The sequence below is a fragment of the Trachurus trachurus genome (assembly GCF_905171665.1).
Source record: "Trachurus trachurus genome assembly, chromosome: 23".
Classification (NCBI taxonomy): Eukaryota; Metazoa; Chordata; class Actinopteri; order Carangiformes; family Carangidae; genus Trachurus; species Trachurus trachurus.
Window position 1 is genome coordinate 12,555,804 of NC_139912.1, and position 17,462 is coordinate 12,573,265.

General features: G+C 43.3%; 1 protein-coding gene across 1 annotated transcript; it reads left to right on the plus strand.

Moving 5' to 3' along the window:
• The first annotated feature begins 1,369 nt into the window (after positions 1 to 1,369).
• wnt5b (wingless-type MMTV integration site family, member 5b) lies at positions 1,370 to 12,666 on the plus strand. Its single transcript, XM_083999207.1, has 6 exons — positions 1,370 to 1,500; positions 2,654 to 2,741; positions 2,947 to 3,106; positions 6,448 to 6,740; positions 11,744 to 11,902; positions 12,017 to 12,666. Exons 1-6 carry the CDS (start codon positions 1,385 to 1,387, stop codon positions 12,314 to 12,316), a joined length of 1,116 nt encoding a protein of 371 aa, XP_083855333.1. The 5' UTR covers positions 1,370 to 1,384; the 3' UTR covers positions 12,317 to 12,666.
• The last annotated feature ends 4,796 nt before the right edge of the window (positions 12,667 to 17,462 follow it).

A 17,462-nucleotide genomic window follows, 5' to 3' on the forward strand; every position in this document is an offset into this window, starting at 1 on the left:
ACTCCTGACCGTGTGTGTGTGTGTGTGTGTGTGTGTGTGTGTGTGTGTGTGTGTGTGTGTGTGTGTGTGTGTGTGTGTGTGTGTGTGTGTGTAGGCTATGCGTGGGAGGCGGGGTAGTAGTGTGTCGCCTTTTATTTTGGCAGACCAAAGAAGAGGAGGATTAGGCCATTTCGAAGAGCTCACCTTTTATTCAAACAAATTATTCACTTCACCTAATAAAAGGAATTTGACGTGCGTGAACTTTTCGGAGGTTGATTGAGGTTTTGCAAAAGCGTTCAACCTCCATGTCTCACCCCATTATAACCCTCTTCCTCTCTCCTTCTCTCTGTCAGTGCACAGATTTATTCCTCTACTCAGTGATGTTTTATTCTGTCCAACTTCACTCTGGTGCGTTTAGTGACTTTATATGGATTCACACAGTGAACTGAGCCGCTGGATGATCAAGTAATCGGGGAGTGATTGGTAAAGATTAGCGATAAATAATCCATTCTCCAGATTTCAGATTGTGTTGAAGATCTTCAACATCACAGGTTGTTGCAGTCATAAATGTTGACCGTATCCAGTACCCGTTTGTTTATATGGTCTGCGCACGCACAGACACAGGCGCGCCCAGTATATAGGCCGTAAAACTGTGAGGGAGGGAGGGATGAGAGGGCATGGTGGGGGAGTTCTGAGGTGAAGTGGGGGTGAGAAGAGGAGGAGTGTTTACCAGAGAGAGAGAGAGGGAGAGAGAGAGAGATGTGGAGTGGCCGTGAGGGGACAGGAAGGGAAAGGAACAGTCGCTTTGCTGCTCAATTAGCGTTTTAATCTCCTTGTTAATCTTTCCTCAAGACAACGACAGGACCACACTTTTCACATCTTTATTCTTTATTTATCCTGTTCTATCAGTGACAGAAGGTGAAGGAGGAGTGGTCTCACTCCTTGCGTAAAACCCAACTGATACCAAACCATTTTACGCACATCTTAGAGCTGGAGTTTTTACCAGTAAAGTGGACTCAACATTTTTTTTTCTTCTTTACAAGCAGCCTCTTGACCTTCGAGGAACATGCTGCTGTAATTTCAGATTAACCATAGACTCCAGTCCACAGTAAAAAGTAGACAATCTGGACATTAACCTCTGTGTTTTGCAGCATTTTTGATGGGACATTTATTTCTGTATCAGTTGAAATACTAGAGACTGTGAGAAAACAAGAAACACGTGAGTCTGACTCAGCATCGCCAGCTTTCCGGGTTTGTAGCCCAGATCCAAAGACCCGGCAGGGGCAGATCAGGACGGATACTCACTTTTTTTTTTTTTTTTTTTTTTTTTTTTTTTTTGCCCGTGTCTCAGCAGCACAGCGCTTCCCCACAAAACACCGGCTGTGAGGCGGCGACGCGGCGGACCATGGACAACAGGCCTGTCCGGAGAAGAAGAACCGGTGCTGCCCGACATCTGCTGCTGGCAGCCGCCTTCCTCGCCTGCAGCTCCCAACTGCTGCTGGTGGATGCCAACTCATGGTGGTGAGTAACTGGTGACCGGTGGTGCATTGATTTCTGGAAAGATGAGTGGTGCGGCGAATAAAACGTGGATGAACTCTGACCTCCACTGGGTGAGCCACTGACAAAAGACAGAGTTTGTAGAATACGTTTTTTTTTGCACAGTATTTGTAATTTTTGCATCCAAGCGTATCAAAACGTGCGTGTTTTCATTTTTACGCACAACACATTTAGCCTCTCTTCACATCTAGTCCATTGATAAGATGTCTGTCAATTTGAGCTCAAACTTCACTTTGTGCTGCCTGCTGTGTCTATGTGTGTGTTTTGGGGGGTAGTTTTGCATCGTGCCGAGATGTTCCACTCGTGTGGTGGAGCACTAACAATGAATGGAACAAATGTGAAGGCTCTGTCACAATATTTACCCTGGCTGAGCCCCAAATGGCGCCGTAAGGTGGCCTGCTGCTGCTGCCGCTGCTGCTGCTCCAGGACCAATTAACCACACTTGTTCTTGACTTAGAAAACTCAAAATATTCACTTGTGTGTGGGGGATTATTAGAAAGTCAGGGTTTAATCAAATTTAATAAGAATAAGATCTTAGTTTGTGAAGCATTAAACAATATGATATATGCACCATGTCATATTGTTTAATGTCATTTCCATTTAAAAGTACATTCAGACACCAAAATGCAACCAAAAACTATCCTGTTGCCCAAATAGAGCCACAGCCTCACAGATGTGAAATGCATTTCTTGTATTACATGTAATGATGTGGTAGAAAAGATCTGCTCTCCTTCCATGTCTCTGGACAGAATTTAATTTGTCTTCCATTGAACAAGATGTCAATGAAAGCCAAAAGATGAAGGTGATAAACTGTCCTATTTTATGTGTCCACTTCTTCCTTTATGAGGAAAATATGATTCCAAATGTCAGTGCTTGTTTGTTGTAAAGGAAAGAAAAGAAAAGGATGGATGGGGCAGAGATGTTCACCAGAGGAGCTTATTTATCGACACTTTATAGGCCAGCTGTCCTGATAAAAACCTGAGTCTGAACTTTGTCCCGAGCAGCAGCGACCTCCGCCGCACATCGCAGTAGCTCACGTCTGTGCCACTTCTCTTTGAGCGTAATGGATCCAGTTTATTACTTTAAACTGTGGACTAACACAGCCTCTGTGTCTCAGGTCACTAGCTCTGACCCCGATCCAGCGGCCAGAGATGTACATCATCGGAGCTCAGCCTCTCTGCAGTCAGCTGTCCGGACTCTCTCAGGTGAGTTACCGTCTGTGGGAAACACATCCTGTTTGCACCTGATCCTCCTCCAAGCCCATCCTCTGCAGCTCCAGTACCCTGACTCCAAGGGACTGGTCTAATACAGGGAGAATTTCCCCACTGGGACCACTAAAGTATCAAACCATTAACAGACTAATCTCTGCTAATCTCTCCTCTGCTGTTGCTGCTGCTGTGCGATGTGCAGGGCCAGAGGAAGCTCTGCCAGCTGTACCAGGACCACATGATCTACATCGGAGATGGAGCCAAGACTGGCATCAAGGAGTGCCAGTACCAGTTCAGACAGAGGAGGTGGAACTGCAGCACAGTGGACAACACGTCTGTGTTTGGCCGGGTCATGCAAATTGGTGAGTTGACTCTTTGATCAGAACAGAGGAATCAGAGAGAGTGTAATGAAAAGTGGCAGTATGAAGCGACACATCAGTCAGTGTGTGGGTGTTTGTTTGTTTGTAGATTTTTTTTTTCTGTTGCCTTTCATTCTGTGTGATTGCATATTTTACATGTCAATACAACCACTTTTTCTGATGTAAAACAATTGCAATATAAGCCAAAACAATGATTTTGTCAAGCATGAAAAAAGCCCAGAAGCCACTTTGTTTGGCATCTCGAGCATTTATGACCCATCATAACCACTGCTAATTTTATTTTGAGAGGTAAAATAAGCAATGACAGAGAAAAACCTGTTGGCTGCTGAAACCCGAGCTCAGTGTGATGACAACATTCCTGCAGTGGGCTGACATTTGAACTAGATGGTGACCGTGATGTACCAATTTATAGTCTTGTTTTGAAAGTGCTGTGATTGTGACCATCAGAGTAATAAAAGGTTACAGAATAGAAACGAGGTTGTTTGGTTTCAGTCAAATGAAAGACTGAAATAATACAACAAAGACATAAATGGTGAAGATTCCTGTTGCAATTCTACACAATCTATTGGACAGACTGTAGTTTGTTTCTGTACTGACTCCGATGACAACATATTTATATGAAAAAGTTAAAGTTAGCAAAACAATCAGGTGTCAGGCCTTGTAGGTTCAGTTTGTGATATAACCCCCAGTTAAAACACTGTAATACCAATGAGACTAATAGTGTATTATGTAGTTATGTGGTTCAGAAATTGAGTTGTCAGTAGTTTAGGTTTGTTTTTATTCTATCAGGAGTAATTAAAAGGAATTGTATGTTTTCACAAAATTTAGTTGTAGGCTATTTTATCTTTCTTTCTTTTTTTTAAACAACAACAAAAAACCCGGTAATTTTAATAATCGATAATAGTCGATAGGTGTGCTCGCCATCATCCTAACATGTTAAATAGGCTATAGCCAAGGTGTCCTCCACCAAGTTTTTAGCCATCTTTTTTTTCTTTCTCTCTTTCTTTTTCTCTGGTATTTTTTTCTCTTCGTTCATAAAAAGTATTAAGTTGACATGGCTGTTGGATCGAAGGTAACAGAAACCGGAGAGGATTAGAATAATTTGCGCAGATCATTTCCCACTCTGCACATGCGCAGTGAAATAATTTAACTTTGAGAGAGAAAAAAAGAGAGCGAGACAGGAAACGCTACTGTCGTCCGTCCAGTTGCATTAAACCCTCCACCATTAGCTAGAAACAAACATGTCGCGCGTTTTCAGTCATTTTAATAAATCTGCAGCTCTGATCCCGGATCAGCTCCCTGCGCCTCTAATTCCCAGCAGGCGATGTGGGAAACCTCTCATCAACAAGTAAGTGTCAAATCCGCTGCGGGCAGCGGGACGAGGTGTTTGCGGCTCTCTCCCTCTGTCTCCGTCCCTCCGTGCGCGTCTCTCTATTGACAGTCAGTCTATCTCCAGGTTTATATGGAGGTGTTAGTCGGTCCATTGTCCTGCGGCTCCTCTTTTGAAATGCGCTGATGAGCTGACACCGAGCCGGCAGATCCGGACCTGCTATTTGAAGTCTCGGCTCCGCAGCCTCGTAAACCACTCGGCCTCTCTCCCTGTCTCTTTATCCTGCTGCATAATATGTATATATGGCCTGTCCTGACTGGGTCAGTGACTGCTCCTAAAAGCCCCTGAATGAATACCCACACTCCTCAGCTCTGCATGCATACCTGTCTGTCTAGCTGCCTGCTGTTGATTGCAGGCTTCAGTAATCCTATGATATATCACAGAGTGATACCAGAGACTTCAAATAACTCAAGAAAACAGGAGCATAGAGAGATGAAATAGAAAAAAAAACTATTACAATCAATGACCTACCCAAAGAGATGCAGGCACCATAAGTATATAAGAATTCAAGGGACCCACTGAATATATTAGTTGTTTTAAATAGCATTTATGTAGGAATAAATAGGACACACTAATGTTATGTTAATGTCCCCATACAAAATAGCTGATTAAACCATCCATGGGAACAATTATAGGAATACTGTAGCATTAAAATGCATTAGAAACCATAAAATCATGTGTGGCATACTGCACACCTATGAGGTTTATGTAGAAATGATGGAGGAATACAATAATGAAACTAAAAAATACAATTTTCCAAGAGACATTAAACTCAACACTGAGTCCTGCAGACTAATAAAAAAAGAAAGAAAGAAAGAAGAAAACTATTCGTATAAACTTCAAATACTGAAGTCACAACTACCAAAATGTCAGTGTGATGTAAATGCAGACTGAACCTGAATTGCTGCGAGCCTCCTCACTGTTCTCATGTAAATGGTGGAGTATCGCTGCAGTCAACCTCCCACCTGTCAGGCCGTTGTCTTTCCTTTTCCACTTCCTTGTGTGTTGGGATGGTTTGTGTATTAATGCAGAGAATAGGACACGCAGGTCGTGTTGTGTATTCCACAGTGTAAAACGGTGTTAGTCTTGGAAGTCAATAGAAATCATTAATATGAACCAGTCTGTGTTGTAATGCTCTGCATCAAAGCCACCGCAGGACATTCACTGAAACTGTGCTGGAGTTTGTATTGTAAACCACAAAGTGTGACTGTTTGAGCTGATGACAGCTAGACCAGGAAGTTTTTCCACACTTTGTGGGTCAGTTCACAAAGATTTACAATCTTCTCTCCAATCTCTTCGCTCGTCCAGCCATGCAGATGTTTTTGTTTTTAATTAGTCAAAACTTTCAAACAATTATCTCTGAGGTTTCCGACCTTTACCTCAACACAGTGGAGATGATTTCACTGTTAGTCCTCACTGCTGGGGAAAAATGACATTTAATAACAATGTCTGTCCTGAAATTGTGTTGTTTTAGGAATCTGGTTTTTAGGACAATCAGTTTTCTATAGAGATGGATGAACGGTTCCTAAAACAGTCCAGTGGGCGAGTAAACCTGAAGGACAATTACGCAGTAGTTCCAAATAGTTCTTGAGAAACTGCTTTGTTTACTTCATTAAATGCTGCACATGTATTATGGATGACTGAGCTGGTATTTAGAGCTGTGGAGTTTAACCAGGTACGGAGTTAGAGCCTGAAATCACATCTATTGTCTATTGTTAGGTGGACTGGGGTGTGGGGCTGTTTGCTGTGTTGTGTGTTGTGGGGGTTAACCTGAGCAGCTACCCGTGTTTCCTGTCTCTGAATGCACACACACACACAAACACACACACACTCACTCTTACCAAAGGCAGGAATAAATTAAAGCAGCAGCCACTGTGACTAAATAAGTGAGAATTTAAATGTTCACATTTCTGTTTCTTCTTCCTCATTTCAGGCTCCAGGGAAACGGCCTTCACCTACGCCATCAGCGCGGCCGGCGTGGTGAACGCCATCAGCCGGGCGTGCCGCGAGGGCGAGCTCTCTACCTGCGGCTGCAGCCGTGCCGCTCGACCCCGCGACCTGCCGCGGGATTGGCTGTGGGGCGGGTGCGGCGACAACGTGCATTACGGCTACAGGTTCGCCCGCGAGTTCGTGGACGCCAGGGAGAGGGAGAAGAATTACCCCCGGGGGTCAGCGGAGCACGGCCGAACCCTGATGAACATCCAGAATAATGAAGCAGGGAGACAGGTAGGAGGATAACACACACACTTGTTCTTTTTCTTTAAAAAAAAGAGGTGAAACGTTAAAGTTAAAATATCTAGTTTTTTCAAACTTATGTGTGCGTACCCATGTGTGTTGACCCCTACTATATCTGTGTGTCTGTAAGGAATGTGTGTGTGAGTCAAGGTGGCCCCTGATCGCCTGACCTGCCAGGATTTTTGTTAGTGTGTGTGTGTGCGTGTGTGCGTGTGTGTGTGTGTGTGTGTGTGTGTGTGTGTGTGTGTGTGTGTGTGTGTGTGTGTGTGTGTGTGTGTGTGTGTGTGTGTGTGTGTGTGTGTGTGTGTGTGTGTGTGTGTGTGTGTGTGTGTGTGTGTGTGTGTGTGTGTGTGTGTGTGTGTGTGTGTAGGTTATTTATTGGGAGGGTCCAAATGGTATAACTGCTAACGCCCTTGGAGTCTGGCTAGGTCGCTGGGTCAACGCACATTCCACCAGAGAAGCACAAGCACACACATACACACAATAACTTCTTGTACACACAATGGACAATACCACTTTGGAGATAAAACTTGTTAAAAGTTGTACAAGAAAATAAGGAGACAAAAACATACTTATTTATTAATAGAAAAAGACGGCCACCGCACACTGATAAGACTCTGCTGATATACCATACTTATTTATTAGTTTTAAAGGTTTTTGTCCCTCGCTGGTTGCCATACGGAGACAATCAGAGGCTGCAGACTTAATGCAGGAGCGTGTTTGGAAATGCTCTCAGGTGGAGAGAGCATTACAAGAAATGCACTAAAAGAAACCTTTCACCTTTGACTGCTCTCTCTCTCTCTCTCTCTCTCTCTCTCTCTCTCTCTCTCACTCACACACACACACACACACACACACACGCATACACACACACACGCATACACACAGACACACACAGATACACACACACACACTTTCCTCGTAAAAGATCCATTTGCCCATTCTGCTGCACAGTGAATCAGGAGAATGTGTTTATCTTCGGTTAGAGAAGCTTTGTTTAAGCTGTTTACAAGACAGAGACGCTTTGTGCATGTGTGTGTGTGCATGTGTGTGTGTGCGCGCGTGTGCGTGTGTGCGTGTTCGTCTGTGTGTGCACAGCTCAGCTCCATTTGATTTGTGTGAGAGACAGTGAGCCTGGTTTCTGTGCATGTGTGTGTCAGAGGTCAAAGGTGAGGGTCTGGAGAGGTTGTGTTTCTGCTGAGGGTCCCATTGGGGCTATAGGAGAGTGTATGAGAGAAAGATCTACTGCTACGGCCTTGTATTAACACACACACATACACACACACACACCAACACACACACACGCCTCTGTAACACACACTGTTTCTGAATGAGTTTTCCTCCTCTCTCCTGTTTGATTCTTTGCTTTCATTGTTGTCTGTGCACTGGAATGGAAGAGAGGAGAAGAAGAGACGGATGAAAAGGAGGAGAGCGAGAGAGAGGAAGACTTCTCTCTCCTTCTTTCCATCCTTCCTTCTCCTCTTTTTTTTTTCTTTTCGGGACACGCTGGTTTGTCTTAAGCGGGATTTGTCTTGCTTGGTTGAACAAGGCAAACCACAGGGCTTTTGTAGAGGTGACAGGGGCGTGCCGCTGTGTGTGTGCGTGTGTGTGTGTGTGTGCGTGTGTGTGTGTGTGTGTACAAGCGTCTGGAGACAGAGACGCAGGGTGAGGAATGGAACTCCGTCACACTCCCCCGACTCTCAAAGACTCACACACACACACACAGAGTCACCTAGTTCCTCTGTGTCCGTTTCACACAAATCAAATGAGGCAGTGCTTGTCACATAGAGACCACAACAACTAAATGTACATTCCCAGTCTGAAGACAATAACAGGCCACCCTCTGTGCCGCCTCCAGTCCAAACACAGAAGTAAACTTTCACATTCATCTGTCTGCGGACCACGTTGCACTTTTAGAGCTGCACAGTTCATCTCAGTGTGATCAAATTCACAATAAGCACGAGTTCATTATCCAAATTGGAGGAGCTGCAATTTGTTTCTAATAAACAATATTGTTGTGCCTTGTTTGCACCATAAGTGTTCCTACAGAGACACCTTGGCCCTGCGGATCTTATTCTCATATTTTGTTTGGTACAAGGCCCAACAAAAATCACATCATCATCAGTTTGTATCCTTGAATTAAAACTAGAAACAGAAATGACCATTCAATATCTGACAAGACCAATATCCGTCTATATAATCCCAGTGTGATTTTTTCAGTTTCTAGAGAGAACTTCTTCTTTTTTTTTAATTCAGCGTAGTAAGAGATGGACAGATGCTATAGAAAGCCGTGGGTCGGACTTGAATTTGTCATGTTAAATTATATGGGAATTGTACACATTAAAGCACAAAACTACAGCTCTTACTAGTTACTAGGAGTTGATAGTGAATATATATAGAAGAAACTCATACAGTGTATAACATGTTAAATATTTCAATAGAAATCCCTCATGTAACTGTCAGTCTCATAGTTTGTCTTTATATGTCAATGTGTCCACACACTGTACAGTCTACACAGGCTTTAGTGGACTAGGAGGGTCTGTGTTTGACAGATGATGAAATATGTCATGCTACATACTGGACTTTAATTTGTCACAGCCAACAAACTCTGACTGTCTCCGTTTGTCTGTCTAGTGAGGTGTCATGTCATCTCATGTTATTTCATCCACATGAGGGCAGAGACGAGTGGCTGAGGACAACAGGAGGTTGGATAAAGAGATACAAAACATAAAACAAAGTCTTAAAATGGCTGACAACTTAGTAAATTCTTAATTTGAACAAGAGGATTGGACATGAAATGTGTCCCTGTTTTTGGTCGTCTTTAGTCTTCATTCATTGGTCGGTGAGGGTGGGCTATTTTCTCTATTTCTGCCCCATTCTAGTACTGACTCCACACACACACACACACACACACAAACACACACACGGCTCCTAACCCCTCACCCTGTCTGAGCAGAACCTATTGTGCCTGACACAGAGACCGTGTCTCCACCACGGATGACTGAACGTGTGTGTGTGAGTGTGCTTGTGTGTGTGTGTGAGTGTGTGTGTGTTCATAAGGTCCGGTGTCATTGCGCCCAGCAGGCATGACCTACCAAATAGCTCAGTATGAAGCTGGACACACACATGCATGGTGTGATTTGACAGCGTGAGGTTATTGGCAGCCTGTATTGTGTTGTAATAATAAAAAGCAGTGTACATACAAAAGAGAGAGGCTTAAAGTTATGAATGTGCTGAATAACTTGAGTTATAAAGCCGATAAATAGATCTGTTGCAGGCTGCTCCTTAAAGACTCTATGCTTTGGTTCCTTCCTAATATTCTTGGAAATAAGCAGAAGAAAAAAGTTGTGTATCCAGTTTCTTTATTATTGCTGCTCTAAATATCCTAGACCCCCACAGTGGGGAATCCGAGGCTTGTGAAACAGCCAAGACTCATAAAATATAAGGATTTCCTCCACCTGATGAACGGTGGCACAGAGTCTAACTTTAAAAAAGCCTGATCCTTAACCTCCCATTAACGCCTCCCTCATTCTGTACAGAAAAGCGACACAAAGAGAAAAGCTTCACACATTCTGCAGGCTTAAAATATCAAAAAAACAAAACCACAAACGCTTTCCAAAAAAAAGAAGGAATAAAGAATGAAAAGTTCTTTATTCTTCTACAAGATGTCATTGTCCCCTGCTCTCAGGTCTTGCGAGGGGGTCACCGGGGTCGAATCTCGGGATTGGAGGGTGCCGAGTGCTATGCCTGCTGGGTAGTAAAGGAGAGGAGAGGGGAGGGGAGGGGAGCAGGGGTCGCTGGTGTTTGGGGGTTAACAGAGGTGAGAAGGTAATTGAGATCAGGCAATGTGAGGAGACAGTTTGATGGGGTTCGCTGGTATGGAGGGTGGGAGGGGGGCATTCTCAGACATTTAGCCACTTCCACTGTCTAAATAAGTGACTAGTTTCCAGTATGTGTCATGAAAGTAATAAATAAAAAGCAGATGAGTGGACGTACCCAGTCATCTCTCATATTATAGGAGACCAGAGGACTTTATAGCGGAGATAATACCATGTCTCTTCTACATATTCTGTAAAATCACTGCTTTCTATACAGGAACTGTGTGGGAAAGTTAATTTTACAATAGAGGCTCATTTCCTCTGGTTAGCAGTAGACCTTCTATTCTGAGTCGGCTGTTTGTTTTAGTTTGGTGGAGCGGTATCGACAGCAGAGTCCGAGAACAGCGCACAAAAATCTTTTCTTTATTTTCCTTCGCTTTTCATTTTCCCCTTTTGTTTATCGGTTCTTCGCTGCCCATTTGAACAGGGAGTCGGTTCTGCACCGGCACGGCGGTGACGGAAAAACCAGAGAGACGAGGGAGGGATATTTCCAGATTTTCAAGCTGCGGTGTTAAAGTTATTTTGGTGGAGGCGGAGGCAGGAGCGGGACATCCCTCAGGAAGTCCGGCAGTGCATGGACAAGTGCTCAGCTGGCACATGTGGATCTACATGTGGTGTATTTTCTTTCAGCCATTATCCAACTGTCTTCTTTTTGGCAGCAGAAAGGTCCAGAGTGTATCTACATGACTCTGTAACTCTAAACTAAAACATCTACCACCTGGATTTACCTCCACTTCTCCAGGAGCAGTTTGCTCGCTCTTCTGCTTCATCACTTTGCTGAATGGCTGATGGCAGCAGTTACACACCTTCAACACTAGATGGCAGCAGCGTAACAGGAAATACTGATCCACAGCAACAGTTTCAGGGTCAGACCTAGGGGTCAACTCCAGACTATTTCATGAGGCCCTTTCCTTTAGTTTTTGTTTATTACCATTCCATATGTTAGGATAATAAATTAACAAGGCTGCAAAATGTGTTTTTATGAGACATCTAACATCTACAAATCGAAATATGTCAGACACTTTTCTTTCCTTTATGTATGGGTCAGACATTGATAAAAAAGTGTAAAGAGATCAGATGAATGACATGATGTGTCTCTTTCTCTCACTCCACCAGGCGGTGTACAACCTTGCTAATGTGGCCTGCAAGTGTCACGGTGTCTCGGGCTCCTGCAGTTTGAAGACATGTTGGCTCCAGCTGGCCGACTTCAGACGCGTCGGAGAGTTTCTGAAGGAGAAGTACGACAGTGCCGGTGCCATGCGCATCGGACGCAAGGTACTGAAGTCATACCTGATGCACCTCTGCCTCAAAAGTTTAACAGAAATCAATTAAAAAAACCTGAATTGATTATTTCTAAGACTCATTATCTCTTTCTTTGTTTTCCTCCAGGGGAAGCTGGAGCTGGTGGACAAACGCTTCAACACCCCGACCCCAGAGGACCTGGTCTACATCGATCCCAGCCCGGACTACTGCCTCCGCAACGAGACCACCGGCTCCCTGGGCACGCAGGGCCGCCTCTGCAACAAAACCTCAGAGGGCATGGACGGCTGCGAGCTGATGTGCTGCGGCCGAGGATACGATCAGTTCAAGACCTACAAGCACGAGCGCTGCCACTGCAAGTTCCACTGGTGCTGCTACGTCAAGTGCAAACGCTGCACGACGCTCGTGGACCAGTTTGTGTGTAAATAGCACGTCGACGGGCGAGAGACAAACGGAGGGAGAGGGGGACAGTGGTGGGACGGTGACTTTTCAGGGTTTTGTTCAGGATGAGTTTAAGCAATAAGTTCCCTTTTTTTTCCTTCTCACCTTCCGGAAACAAAACATTAATCTCGACAAAAAGCTGCGATAACACCTGTGTGGCCATTTGTGTGTGTGATGAATGGATAGAAAAGGAAGAATAACAGATGGATGGGAGGAGAGCCAGAAGTAGGAAATGGGGAGGAACGGGACGTCCTCCACACTTTTCACACGACTCTGATTTTGAGTTTTCCCACCACTCATCATCACTTTAAGCTTTTCTGTAAAACATCCTGATCACAACCCTGAAGGAAAGAGGGATGAAGGGAAGGAAAGAAGGATGAAGGAAACGGAGGAGAATGGGCCATGAAGGACAAAACGGTGGAACAACTGGATCCTATAAATTGGACACATATGAACAGTGTGAGGTGTTAATGAGGAAATGAGAAATGAAATAAATATGTAATTAAATAATAAATAAACATACAAATCTGTTTGCTATTTAAAAAAAAGACTCACAGCCTGAGACCCACATATCTCTGTGTACCTGTTTGGCAACTGGGGATGGAGACATTGGAGCGCTGACTGAGTGGTGTCACCATGTGTGTTTCAAAGACCTTTTGACCTTTAAACCTGCAAGAGACATATTCACATACGTGTATTGTGCTGACGTTGCCAAACACACCTGGAAACCGTACAGAAACAGAAATAAAAGACCAGGAGGAGAGAAAACAGGAAGAAGAATCACTTAAGTGAGAAATAAGGTGAACTGAAGGAATAAAGAAAAGAAGAAAAAGATGTCAAATCAAAGTAAAGAAGAACAAATGGAGGTGGACGTTGGTGATTACTTAGCAACAAAATCCAGGAAATATTATCACAAAGCTACAGAGCTGATTGGAAAACTCAAGCACAGGAATATCCGGCCGTAGATCTCTGCTCCGAAAAGCGTGTGCAGCAGCAGCAGCGTCACTTACATCTCCCAAGTCACAGTGGACTAATGACCTACAGCACACGCGCTCCATTTATCTCTGTGTAACTACTGCTGTTACTTTAACAGAGCAGATTTCCAGTACCTGCGACCTGACAAGTGTCTGTGCAGGTTAATGAGACTCGCCGGTCGCGGCCATCTTGACACGCTGCCTGTTTGAAGAAGCAGCTCACACCCGGCAGTCCGGCTCCGTGACCTTCATCTGACAGCGAGGCGAGCGAAAACCTCCATTAGCGAGATTAATGTGCTGTATCTGGCTGAATGAACCCGCACTAAGAGACACGTTCGCCGCCGAGTGGACCTCTTCATCTCAGTGTTGTTATGCAACTTATTAAGTCAACAAAAAGCCCTGTGGTGTCCGTTTGGGCAGTTTTGTCCAACTCATTTCTACAAAATCTTATAACACTGTTGTACCATGATTTTTTTTAAAAAGTTGTGTGGATTGGGTTGAGATTGTTGTAACTTTATTATACAATAGAATTGATGGAGACATTTTATAACAAACATGAAGAGGACAAAGTGGACAGAAGAGGACTGTGGAAAAATGAATGTGCGAGTGCCGAAAAAAAAAACACACAGAAAGGACTGCAATTTAATAGTTAAAAAAATACTAGATCAGAAAAGAAAGTATATTTTATTATTGTTTTTCATTCTCTGTTTTCTATGTTTTATACGTGAGTATTACTATGTATTCTTTTGATAAACTAGTCTTTTCGACAACGAGGCTTTGTTCTGTTTCCTGGTCTTTTGGAGAAGTCTGGTCCCGGTCGACACTTAACTCTGTTCCCCTGAACAACATGACAACTACAGACAAGTCTTTGTCTAATAGAGGATGTTTTGGAAAATGATGCTACAGTTGCTAAATAGGGAGAAGAATACGACAGTGCTGCCATTCATAAAGCAGGGTCAGGTCTAGTCTCCGAGAAGCTGAAATTGAAACTTGTAATGCAAAAAAAAGCTGAAAATAATTCAAACTATATGAAATAAGAAATGGGCTAATGTAGTAATGATATTGTGCGAAGGTTTATCCAATCAATTTTCATATTTAAATTTCCACTAAACTCTTTAAATTCTTCAGTTAAATTGTTGTTATGTCACCAGGCCTCTGAATCAACATAATCATCTAATACTAACACACTCGATTGAAATCTGCAATAAAATAATACTGGTGTACATTTTAAATTGTTAAACTCCACTTATTTTGTAGGGATGATAAAGTTCCCTATAAATGTTTTTATGTTTGTAATGAAGCCCCCGCTGACTTTCCGGGTATTACAGTTTCTCAGGTGCATGATGAAAGACTACGACTAGAGTTGATCTTCATATTTAAACGATAAGGGCTGACAAAAGCAGATGATCGCAGTGTTTTTCATGTTTTAATGCAACGTCACATTGTGTTTTGTCTTTGTATTGTTTTTGCACACATAAAGTAAAATGTTATGGATGTCCGCTAAGTCGCCCTTGAGCAGTTTTCAGATTTATTGTAATACTGGACGTCATCTGCTCTGTGGATGCCAGGCTGTTCGTAACTCTCTGTGGAAAATGTGTTTCAAACTTCATATCCTGTTCATATTTCGACATCAGTGCGATGACCTAATGCTAACAGCAATGTGATGTCATCTTTATGGCTTTATAAAAGCTCACAGCCTTACAGGGACTTATAACGCTTCGATCATCTTGACCGTGATTCATTGCTGAGTTATGGCCAGTTCTTTTGAGTTTCAGGGCACCAGGACCTGTGACCAAGTTCATGCCCCCAAAAAACAAATATCATGTGTGGTTAAACCCTCCTCACACTCAGGTGAAAACCAGAGTCCACCAATGCAAAGCCACAGATAGGTAAACTCACTGATTTGCTCTACTTACATAATTTCTGTCTGCACTATAAGGATACATCCTTCCACTCTGTTGTCACTGGTAAATGCACAATCACTATGGCCCAAAGGCAACGAAATCTGGCAGAGGTTATTACCACAATCCTCACCCACATGTGCCTCTCTCTCTCATTTGGGTTGTAGAGCTGCCAGTCTGCAATTTTTTAAAGCTGATTTCATTCCTGCTTATGCTAACCAGCAACCCCTTCAGCTGTTGGCTCTCACCGAGACTTGGATCAAACCAGAAAACGTTGCTAACCTGGCTGTGCTCTCCACACTCTGCCTCACCTCCTATCTGTGAGTGGGCATCTTGGACAAAACATGTCCTCGGTTTGAATCCTATCTACACTGGGTGTTTTGGTGAATCATGGCAAGGACAAACGTCTATATCCCCATCACCTCTCCGCCTATATACCTATATAGCTTAAGTAGGCAACTCAAATGTCCTGTTTCTCTTTTATGCTGCTGTGACAAACAAATTTTCCCTCGGGGATGAATAAAGTATAACCTAACCTAACCATTACGAACAAAAAGGGGTAACCCTTTAATTTACAGGCCACTAATTACATGATAATGTCAAGAAATAGCCAAGAAATAACAAGTCATTGCGCCATAATGTCTAGAAATAGACATAGAAATAATGGTCAATTTCATAGTAGTGTTGAGAAATATAGCTAAGAAATAACGACTGATTGCATAGAAATGCAAGGACTTGGTGGAGAAAAATTCTGGCTTTCCCAAAAAATTCAAAGCATGAAGAGCATGTGTAATCTTTTCCCTTCATTAAAAACTATGAAAGTGACCGTTATTGGCCGCAATTACTTGTTATTTCTACATTATTTCTTGACATTATCACATATTTATTAGCTACATAATTAGTGGCCTGTAAATTAAAGCGTTACCAAAAAGGGTTACAGCTTTCTCTTGGTTGTGCCACTTTGCACCTTGCAACATAACAAAAATCAGGCCATGTCCTTTTGTTGACACTGGCTGCTGTAGTCATCTCTCACCTTGGCAGCAATGCCTCTCTGTTGAGTCTCCCAGCCTGCACAGTGAAACCTTTACAGGTGATCCAGAGGGCAACGTCACATCTGGTTTTTCGATTAACCTAAAAGGGCACGTGTCACCCCATTGACCTCCATTGGCCACCCATGATTGCTCAAATCAACTTCAATCCACTAACGCTCACCAATAGACTGTTCCCAGGATTTAGTTGAACTCAGTCACGCAGGTTTTCGCTATTTCTCAGCCACTTCCACCAAGGATTGTGTATTGTAGTTCCCGCTGGTGGTGGTAAGAGCAGCCAAATAATATCAGAACAAGGCGACCTTCTGTATCTTCAGGAGTCTGTTGAAGACTAATCTTTTCTTGGAGCACCTCCTCTCTTAACACCTCTGACACCCAAACACACCTAACCCACACTTACTGTGCACCTCCTCACCTTCCTTGCACTTTGTCTTATCAAACAAATGTACTTAGCGCTTTACTCCAAGGGCTGCTGCTGCACTGAAGCTTGAGAGCAGCGCTGGATAAAAGCATTAAAGGTGCCAAAGGAGTATATGTAAATGTAAATATAAAATGCACCATCAGCTTTGCTCAACAACCTCCAACAGCTTTTAGCAGTGAGTGTCAAGCATACAGTCAAGACTAAGCAGGTCTGTACAGTGACCTAACTAACAATCCCATTACTTTTAGCTGCTCGCCACTAATTGGATTAGATCACTGACCAGAGCAGCATGACCGACCTGCAGAGCTATCTCTCTGTGTAATCCTCCTCACCTGACTCAGAGGAGACCCCACTCTCTCTCTCTCTTCCTCTGTGTGTGTGTGTGTGTCTCTCTCTCTTTAGATGGCTGTTGATTATTGCTTGCTAGCACCAAGAATGGTTTGGTCATCTATCTATCTATCTATCTATCTATCTATCTATCTATCTATCTATCTATCTATCTATCTATCTATCTATCTATCTATCTATCTATCTATCTATCTATCTATCTATCTATCTATCTGTCTGTCTGTCTGTCTGTGTGTGTGTGTGTGTGTGTGTGTGTGTGTGTGTGTGTGTGTGTGTGTGTGTGTGTGTGTGTGTGTGTGTGCTTGGCTGAAGATGAGACCAGTGAAAGTGTAACCTGATGGTCTGTGTAATCCTTCTCACCTGACGGCCATCTGCTGCTGATAATTTGAAAAGTCTGAAACAAACAAACAAACAAACAAACAAACAGTCAATGAGTGTATC

Coding starts and splice junctions, on each gene's coding strand:
- wnt5b (XM_083999207.1), top strand. CDS start 1,385: ATGGACAACAGGCCTGTCCGGAGAAGAAGAACCGGTGCTGCCCGACAT. Junction 3,107..6,447: donor TGGCCGGGTCATGCAAATTG/GTGAGTTGACTC, acceptor TCCTCATTTCAG/GCTCCAGGGAAACGGCCTTC. Junction 6,741..11,743: donor ATAATGAAGCAGGGAGACAG/GTAGGAGGATAA, acceptor TCACTCCACCAG/GCGGTGTACAACCTTGCTAA.